General features: G+C 42.6%; 1 protein-coding gene across 1 annotated transcript; it reads right to left on the minus strand.

Annotated features, from left to right (window-relative positions):
• Positions 1-1444: 1444 nt before the first annotated feature.
• Positions 1445-9118, minus strand: NYX (nyctalopin). The gene is made up of 3 exons (XM_033147148.1): positions 8677-9118; positions 8185-8248; positions 1445-3363 (listed from the first exon to the last, which is right to left on the minus strand). The coding sequence occupies exons 2-3, from the start codon at positions 8204-8206 to the stop codon at positions 1961-1963; spliced, it is 1425 nt and encodes a 474-aa protein (XP_033003039.1). The 5' UTR covers positions 8207-8248; positions 8677-9118; the 3' UTR covers positions 1445-1960.
• Between the last annotated feature and the right edge of the window lie 1085 nt (positions 9119-10203).

A 10203-nucleotide genomic window follows, 5' to 3' on the forward strand; every position in this document is an offset into this window, starting at 1 on the left:
ATAGCAGCTGCCCCTGCCCATTTTAATTTTATTTACATTATATGTACTACATACCCTGCTTTGTCCAAGTCCCTTCTATTTGGTGGAGAGGACTGCTGGCTTGCTCAGCCCCCTTCCCTCCCCCTCCCTTGAGTTCACCCACAGCCCAGTGGACAAATTCTGAAGGAGAGCTGAAATGATTGGATGTAATGAGACAAAAGGAATTTTAAAAAGAAAGATCATGACAAGTAACACTACTTAGTGGGGAAATCAGGGTGGCAGATGACTATTGAAGGAATTAATTGAAGTGAAAATGTAATTTTGGGAGAGATCACTATGAGAAATTAAATATTTTAATTCATGTCATGGTTGTTGCATCAGAACATAACAACAGCCCTGGTGGGAAGGCCATGTATTCAGACATTTTGCTTCCAAAAACAGTCAGCCAAATGTCTCTGGGAGCTCAAAAACTGGGCATGAAGATGGTGGTGGCCTTCTCTTATTTTTCATCTCTAATATACCCATGTGTTTTGGAAGTATCTTGCATCTGAACATAGAGATGATTAGCTATCACAGGTAAAAGCTGTCAATATGTCAATTCAGAGATTTTTTTTTTTTAACCCATCCATCTAAACTAATGGTGGTCAGCACACGGCTGTGAGTTCTGTATGCTCATTATGCATTGTTTGAAGAATGTTAGCAGCGTTTCTTTATAAAGCTGCCAGAATTTTATTTCCCTTCTGTTTCTGGGAAATGTGGCTATCATGAGGGGAGAACAATTCAGACCATGGCACTCCAGCTAATGTTGAGTCAAATGAGAGAGGTCAGCTTTGGAAGCAGAAATGATTTTGGCAGTGTCAACGTTTGTGGCCTTACAGAAGCAAGTCTTCTGTATATATGGGTGTGACAGCAGCTGTGGGAGCAAAGGAGCAGCTTGCCTTAGGCTAAACCCCATCTGTGGCTCCATCTTGGTAAAATCAATTGTCTCCATCTAATCCAGCATTCTTGGTTCCCACAGAAGCTAGCCAGCTTATAGTTAGGACACGAGTGTGGTGCTCCTCCCGTGTGTGTTTTTTTTACTTCCTAGCATCTGATGTAGTAGTAGTTCCATTTAGCTGTTAAGAGGAGCTTCCACTGTTGTCCCCTGAAGATAATGGAATGGGACGGTGGCATTTGTTAGGCCTCTCTCTCAGCACTGCCAGACTCACAGGCATGACGAGTACAGTGTGCGGTGGCAATGGTGAATTGCTCTCCCCACAGTAAGCAGAGGAATCGGGTCTAGCAGAGGAAGTGAAAAGTCTTGTTTAAACATGGATATATATTTGTGAGGTGTGTTTATAGAAAAAAAATAACATGGCAGAAAAAGGGAAAACCCCATCCCCAATATCTGGATTATTATGCTTTAGTCTTGCTAAATCGGTTCCCATCAGGTGGCAAGAGATTCATACAGAGAAACTGATCCCTATGTTTTTCTGATCCTTTTAATAGCTGCAGAACACCATCACCCCTTTTTTGTTCCATGACAATAGCATCCTATATGTAAGAACCACCAGAATGTCTTGCCAAATCCCTTAGTAAAGCTGCAAGTCTATTATCTAAATTTTTCAGTAAATATCACCATGCATATTGTTTTCTGTCTTCCTTATTGAGCGATGTCTGGTTACAAAATATGAACAGCAATCATGTTCCTGCCAACCTTCTTTCAATTCAACATGAATTTGGATTAATTTTACTGCAGCTGAGGGACTTTAGAGCCACTCTTATGGGAGACTAATGACAGGAATCACACTCACTAAGTGTGACAGATTATAAAATTATAAAGCGCTTTATAAATGAGTTCTGCCTCTGTGAACCTAAACCTATTTTGAAAGATGGGCCCAAAGTAGATCACTAGGTCTAAATATGCACTAAACCACACAGACCTTTTGTACCTGATCTAGGTCTGAAGGTGGTAGCTTAACATGCTATCCTGTACAGAACGCTATACAGAGGGTATAGAATTTACAGTAGTTCTAAATAATATCCAAAGATTTAGATAACATACTAATCTGATATTGCATTCCCCCAGTCCTAAAGATGCCTCGTTAGTCAATCCGTCTAACAAGGTTGTGTTGACAAAAGCTTCTGTGGTGTTTCCTACTTCTTCCGAAAGGCCCTTCTGGAGCAGGAATTTAGAGATAAGGCTGTTGAACTTGTTCTCTGTGGTAGATTGTGGTTCTGCAGTTGCGAAAGGATTGTAAGTTGTGGCATTTAGCTCCTCTGGGTCAAGACAAAAACCTTCGGGCGTTCTCTCGAAAGAAACATCAGTTAAGTCAAGACCAGCCACAGAGGATGGGGAGGCACAAGGGATATCCCTAACAAGTCTGTAGTTCTCCATCCATTCCTTCAGCCACTCAATCCTGCAGTCGCATTCCCAGGGGTTCCGGAAAAGATAGAGTCTTCCTAGGAAGTAGACAGGTTGGAAGACTGAGAAAGGCAAGGTGGTTAGGTTGTTACTGTTCAAGTGCAAAGACACCAAGCTTATGAGGTTTTCAAAAGCCCCTTCCTCAATGTGGCTAATCCTGTTCCTGTCCAAATACAAAACTTCCAGCTCTAATTGGTCCTGGAACCATGTATTAGAGACATTTCGAAGTAAATTGCCACCAAGATTAAGCATGTTGAGATGTCTTAGGCCGTCAAAACAGTTATCAGGGAGGTCGCTGAGGATGTTGTCATTTAAATAAAGATACTCCAATTTTTGACAGTACTGAAAAGCTCTGTCATGAATCACATTTATTCTGTTATCTTGCAGATTGAGATATTTCAGTTGGGTCAGACCCAAGAGAGAATTATAAGCCACAGCTTCAATCTTGTTTTTCTCCAGATAAACATGGGTCAAATTCTCCATCCCTCGTATCGCTCCTGGAATCCTTTTGAAGTTGTTCTGAAAGCAAGAGAGTTCCTGAAGGGCTGGAAGCTCTATAAAAATCCTGTCTGGGATGTTGAAAAGGTTGCAGTCCGCTAAGTCCAGTCTGACGAGCCTCTTGAGTGAAATGAAAGTCCTTGTGTGCAAATACTGAATGTATTCGTTGTGGGCCATTTTTAGTTCCGTCAAGCTGGCTAGCCCTTTGAAAGCACCAGGAGTGATGAAGGATATGTTGTTGTGGCTTAATGAGAGAGATCTGAGGGATGGGAGGGTACCAAATGCCCTCTCAGCGAGGAATTTGATGCTATTTTTATCCAGGTTAATAGAGTAGGCCTCACAGGGAAACTCTTTAGGGATCTGTGTGAAACCAGCACGGTCGCAAAGAATGGCACAACTCCTCTCTTGAGTGCACACACAGCTGGTGGGACAGGAGCGGACACATGCCCACACACAGTGAACAGGGGGGATGCAAAGAAGGACTGGCAAGTAAGTGTACCAGCAAGGGGGGAGAGAGAGAGAGAAAGAGAGAAATCAGGTATTAGTGAACACTCGCAGTATCAAAACACATTATTTATATAATGAATGTATCTTGCCTAATAAATAAATAAATAAATATTTACACCGCACCCATCCAGCTGGGTTTCCCCAGCCACTCTGGGTGGCTTCCAATGAAAGATTAAAAATACATTAAAACATCAGACATTAAAAACTTCCCTAAAACAGGGCTGCCTTCAGATGTCTTCTAAAAGTCAGATAGTTGTTTATTTCTTTGACATCTGATGGGATGGCGTTCCACAGGGTGGGTGCCACCATCGAGAAGGCCCTCTGCCTGGTTCCCTGTAGCTTTGCTTCTCGCAGTGAAGGAACCGCCAGAAGGCCCTCGGCACTGGACCTCAGTGTCTGGGCTGAATGATGGGGGTGGAGACGCTCCTTCAGGTATACTGGGCCGAGGCCATTTTAGGGCTTTAAAGGTCAGCACCAACACTCAGAAACATACTGGGAGCCAATGTAGGTCGTTCATGTAAATTGAGTGACTAGTTGTTGAGACTGAAACACCAGCTGTGGAAGGGCCCTATTAAGTTTCAAGAAGCTGAATTACTTTAGCAGAAACTCAATAAGCTCTTCAAATTATGTGGCATGAGAAAGCTTCGCTATCACATCCAATAGGTACTTCTTTGGGATCCTTTCGACGGAGAGACTTGCCCCCAGTTTACATAATGAAGGCATTTTCCCATCCTCTTCCCATCAGTAAGTTTTCTCTGTTCCTGTGAACTGTATTTAAGGGATGCAGCTGGAACTAAGCCTAGGACTCTCTCAAGTGGGAAAAGGGGAAATTGAAATTATTGGTTGTGAATAATGAGGCTTCTCAAGTGCATACTGCGAGCAGGCTAGCCAACCAATAAGATTGTCATCATGGCAGGTGATGAGAGTTTAAAGGTATCAATGTCACTGCAATATTACAGGGTCCTTGTGTCAGCTTATCTGCTCACAGGGCCCCACATTTTCAAACAGTGGGCAAACAATTTTTTTAACACAGGTTAATGGAGTATAAGCAGTAAAAGCTAGCAGGTAGCACTCTTCGCAGCCAAACACAAGCATGTAGTATTAGGCCAAAAATGTACTCAGCTTTTAAGAGCAAGCTATAAAAGTGCAAAGTCTAATTAAAATGAGTTCACAGTTTTGTCTTCTGCCTTCAGTGGGACAAGCCCTCCTTTCCTCCCAGGCCCTTAATTTGTGGGATCAGTACCGTTAGTTACACATCAAAGACCAGTTTATATTTAACTTCATCCAATTTTTTTTAGCGAAGTGTTGACCACTTTTAAGCAGCCATGAGAAGAGATTTGCTTGAAATATTCTTTTGGTTCAGTGCCCAAGTTTGAAGAAAGTCCTGTCCTCTCTAGTTCTACTAAAATTGGAAGAAGGTCTTTCTACTGGTTTTTGTCCCCTCTAGAAATAAATAAAATTATAAAATTGTCCAGTAGCACCTTAGAGACCAACTATGTTTGTTCAGGCTATAAGCATGCACACGAAAGCTTATACCAAGAACAAACTTAGTTGGTCTCTAAGGTGCTACTGGACAATTTTATAATTTTTATTTATTTTGATTGTGTCAGACCAACACAGCTACCTACCTGAATCTTGTCCCCTTAAGGTTACTATAAGAGGCTTAATGAGGAACTCTCTGGAGATCTCTGCAATGCCAGCACAATGACATAAGAAGGAGGAACTCCTCCTCTTGCATGCTAAACTATTTGTATGGTTTAAACTTCAGAACTATTAAAAACCACTTTGCTTAAACTTTCATCATCCTTACCTTCCTGCTTTCAGTGTTCCTCTGTGGAACATTCCAGATTTGATATTTAAATACCAGCTACTGCATGTGATCGAGTGGATTGACACATGCAACCACAACCAGCTACAGGAGGCTGTGAGTTTGAGCACAAGAATTTCATTCCATGCTCCTTCAGTTATTTTTCTGTTCAAAATTGCCCCCTGCCTCTGAAGTGAAACATATCGGGCCCTGTATTTTCTCTCTCTCTAAGGTGGAGAAAGTGCGGAGGGAGGGAGATTTGAACAGAAAAGCAATTGGTATTGAAAGGGGTAAGCTGTTCCCTTTCCCCCAAAAGTTGTTCTGCTCAAACTTGCAGGCTCCTTAGGCCTCCATGACATAATTTAAGCACCAGTGAACATTATCTTTGGAGAGAGGGGGAGGAGTACATTTTTTAAATCCTTTGTGCTTTATGCACCATGGAGATGGATCTACCGAAGATCACAGATCTATTTTGCAAAGTGCCTCAAGTGTGCAGAAAAGCTCAGGCCTGTTTGACATTTGAAAAGCTACTCCAGGACATTCATTTCATCCTCTGCATACTGTATGAACATAGGCCAGAGGTGGGCTGAATTTGTCTTATAGAATGTAAGTATTTTCTTTTCCTAGAGGACCAATGTGCTTTAAAGTGTGCATGCTTAGGATCTCTCAGATACGGTGTTCAAAGTGATCCGAGGAATGCACTCTTGCTTAAAACCAGAAAAGGATACACAGTACCTAGCGCATTGTTCTTGGGGTTGTCTCCAACATAGTGTTATGGCAGGGCAACATCAGTGCAAAGCATAATAGGACTTCCACCACTCCTGCCCCTGCTCTGTTCAAAGGTTCCCCTCAATACTCCAGATTTGGGGAGGGTGCAAGGGAGAAGAGGAGGAGGAAAGTCCCGTTGCAGTAGCGGTAATCTTTGCACTGAGGGGATGAGTTAGAATACCATTCGAAAAACCATCAAGGACTTGGACAAAGTGTCAGTGGTGTGTCACATTCACTCAGGCAGATCCTAACAAAGCATCTTGCACTCAGGACCACTTTTTAATGACTATCTGGAGAGGTGGAAATGTGTCCAAATTGACTGTTCTGATTTGTCGTTTGAGAAACATTTAGTGTCTAGGAAGAAGAAGAAGAAGAAGAAGAGTTTGGATTTGATATCCCGCTTTTCACTACCCGAAGGTGTCTCAAAGCGGCTAACATTCTCCTTTCCCTTCCTCCCCCACAACAAACACTCTGTGAGGTGAGTGGGGCTGAGAGACTTCAAAGAAGTGTGACTAGCCCAAGGTCACCCAGCAGCTGCATGTGGAGGAGCGGAGAAACGAACCCGGTTCCCCAGATTACGAGTCCACCACTCTTAACCACTACACCACACTGGCTCTAGGTGCTGCTTGACACTTGCTAATGGACTACCCCCCCCCCACCCCCGGAACAAAAGACATTTATGAAGCAACATGTAATTAATAAATGTGTGCTCGTAGCCTTTCTAAAAGTCCTCTCTGTGAAGCTTGGATGCTACACACACTTACTGAATAGTCAGTGGACAACACCTAATGATATCGATCTGCTTGCACAATGGAAATCAGCTTGTGCAACGAGACTTCTGGTTTCCCTTCTCCCCAATGTGCCCCCTCCAATATCTGCTTGAGAGAGACTGCCAACCCTCCAAAGCAGATTTTGGGGGGCACACAGGGAAGGAGAAACATAGACCTACTCATGCTATGTTGGAACTCATTGCTCTGCACACTTTTGCCTCTGTCCCCCTCCCCCACTAACATGGCCCCCTAAAAAGGGTCCCCATCCTTGCTCCAGATGTTGTTGGGACTCCAACTTCCATCAGTCACCACCAGCATGGCCAGTGGTCAGCAAATTATGGGAGTTGTAGTCCAACAACATTTAGAGGGCTATAGGCTACCCATCCCTGCTATAAGTCCTGCCTTAATAGTTGGAATAGGAATAATCAGTCAACAACAACAACAACCATAATTTATGTTAATAAATGGTAAGCAACACTCCTTTCTCCTACACAGATGTATCTTTGGTACTTAGGAATATAAAGGATGGTAACATTCAGGCTTACAGCTGCATTAAAATAAAGCCTGCTGTATAACTCTTGCTGTTCATTTCCCCTAAATTTTAGTCCCCTAAACTAAAAGTCATCAATGCTAGTCTGTGTACAGTATTGTGTGTAGGTCAGCTTTAATGACCACGTTGCAATAGTCAACCATCAAAAATCACCTATCTGCACAGCTCTAATTTACTGTTTATTTGGGCATTATTAACACAAAACTGTGTCACCCAGAATTAAGCATGCATTATCTGAAGGGCTTAGCTATTCCATGCAAGAGAAGGAAGGATAAACTGTGTCAAAAGAGCACTAAGCTGAGGTAAAGAATCCCCCCACTGTAAACTGGATCCCCACTCTAATTTGCCTCAGTATAGCAGGAAATGGGCAGTGTTTTTCTTTTCTTCTTGACAAATTGTCCCTAATCAAAGTCACAAATTAAGCCTCACAAAATGCTGAAAAGTTCTTCAAATCCCAAATGTCAATTAAACATTTGTAGCAAGTATCTTTAGGCATCCAAAGCTTAAAGGACAGCCGCCACACTGTCTTTACACAGAAAGACAGTTAATACATAATGAAGTAGAGTCCACAGAGGGATACAATTTCCTGGGAGATCATGCTCCATATTTCTCCTCAAAGAACCACAAAAACTAATCAATATAATAGATTAAACAAAAGGGGAATTGTTGATGTCCAGATATGACTGAAGTAAAAGGGCAGCATAGCAGAAAAATGACACAGATGTAATAATTGGCAAATGATCCAGTCCTATACCATTATGCTGAAAAATTTCACTCCTGAAACCGATAAATTCCCTGCAGTGGAAGCTTGACATAAATTAACTCTTTCAAAATAAAAGAACTACACACTACTAGTTTTAGAAATTGCTGTAAAATTTCATGGAATGAAAAGTATACTTACCATTTAAAATGATGACAAACATTACCCTGATTAGTCGCTTGTGGCATCTCAGGTCCTCCAAAATCTAAAAGCAGACCAAAAATAGGGAACTATGCCATACAGTTCTGATTTGCAATTGTGCTTTGCTGTTCTTCTTTTAAAAAAGTAGTGCTTATAATATGTTCTTGTCATCCTCTGAAAGCACAACTGATCTCCCTTCTGCTAGTTTCTTCCATAAACCTTTCCAACCAGCAACCCAATCCTTTGCATCTTTATTTTCAGAGTGAATTGGATTCCCACTAAATTCAATGGGACTTTCTCCCAAATAATTGTGCATTGGATTGCAATCCTACTTGCCCAGTCTTATAATACATCACACTGAAATATGAAGTGGACTGGAAATAATGAAAATGTATGGCTATATGCATGTAACCAGCCACAGATACTTTCCTCCACCAACACCTACAGAATCAAAGTGAAGTAGAAAATAGACTGGTTACCTGCCTCCCTTACCTGACAGGGGGGTGTCTGTGTTGTTCTTTTTTCTTCTGAAGCTTGCGGTTAGCTCTGTTGCAGCATCTCTGAAAGGCTGGCATTTTCTCCGCTCTCAAAAGCTATCATTTAATGGCAGGAAAATCCTCTGTATCAGGGGAGGATTAGCAGAGACGGATGAATTTGTCTTGTTCCATAAAGCTCCTGGATTGTTGACAAATCCATCTGCTTTTATTCCCCTCACACCCCCCCCCCAAAAATCAGACAGGCGCTGGCCCTCAGCCATCCCCAGCATTACAAGGAAAACAACCCTCGCCCAGTGCTAGTTACATAAGGAGAGGCAGGGTGAGCTTGATATAATTATGTTTGAGGGCAAGCTTATGATTTTAGCATACAGTGACTGAGGAAGGCACACACCTGACTTTTCCTATCAAGGGAAAGTCTCAAAACTCATCTGCCTGCCATAATCTGAATCACAACACAAAGCAGTGGAACTGGCTCTATCACTGGGCTGAGTGAGGCTGGGACAGAAATGTCCCCCCCCCCATGTCTTTGCACAATGCCCCCACAGGTGCAGTGGGGAAAATGCTGTCCAGCCACCAGGGCTGAAGTAATAAACATTTGTGGTGCCAGGTGCACAACTAACCTGCTGCATAGTGCAGACAGTGGCTATCAGTTGCAGAATCATGCAATAGGACTTTATTTGCTCTCACTGCCCCAGCATGCCTTCCAGATTGGGAGAGGGTGGAGCAAAAGGCCAAGTTCTGTTGTTGAAACATCCACTTGCATGTTTGTGCTTTTCAGTGCATCTGCACCCAGTATTTGTGAAATAATCAGGCTTAAGCCTAATTAATGCATGAAGGGGTTAAGACCATAGAATAAGCTGTCCTGCCAGGTTTAGCTAGGTCACTTCCGCTCACATTAGGAAAGGTGGAAATCACATCTGCGCACGTTTGTGGTGCCAGAAATTGCGTCTGCGCATTCCCAGTGCCAAAAATCGCACCTGCACAGAAACCATTTTTGGCGTCTGGGCGTGCGCAGGTCTACTGCTCCATATATTTCCACACTTTACTTTGCTGTACAGTTATACCTTGGAAGTCAAACATAATCTGTTCTGGAAGTCCGTTTGACTTTCGAAACATTTGACTTCCAAAGCCCTGTCAAGACGTTCAGCTTCCAAAAGAACGTTCAAAAACCGAAAGTCACTTAATGGGTTTTGATTGTTCAGGAACCAGAACGTTCGACTCCCAAAGTGTTCGGGAGCAAAGGTACTATATTTAAATCTCTGCTGGGGTTCTCTCACCAAAGTACTTGCCCCAAACCTGTATCTCAGGCATCTAGGGAATTATCTTTTTATTATATCAAATATATTTTTCTTTTAACCAGAAAAAGAAACCCACACTATTTCCCCCCCACTTGATGTACCAGCAACAGAAGGCACAGCCTGCACCCACATCCAGCTGGCATATCCATAGTACATTAATAAAAGTGCAATATGTAACCATGTTGCAGCCTTGTAGTACTTACTTCAGGGGAGCAGGGGGCAGC

This window comes from Lacerta agilis, chromosome 4 (genome assembly GCF_009819535.1).
Source record: "Lacerta agilis isolate rLacAgi1 chromosome 4, rLacAgi1.pri, whole genome shotgun sequence".
In the NCBI taxonomy this organism is placed as follows: Eukaryota; Metazoa; Chordata; class Lepidosauria; order Squamata; family Lacertidae; genus Lacerta; species Lacerta agilis.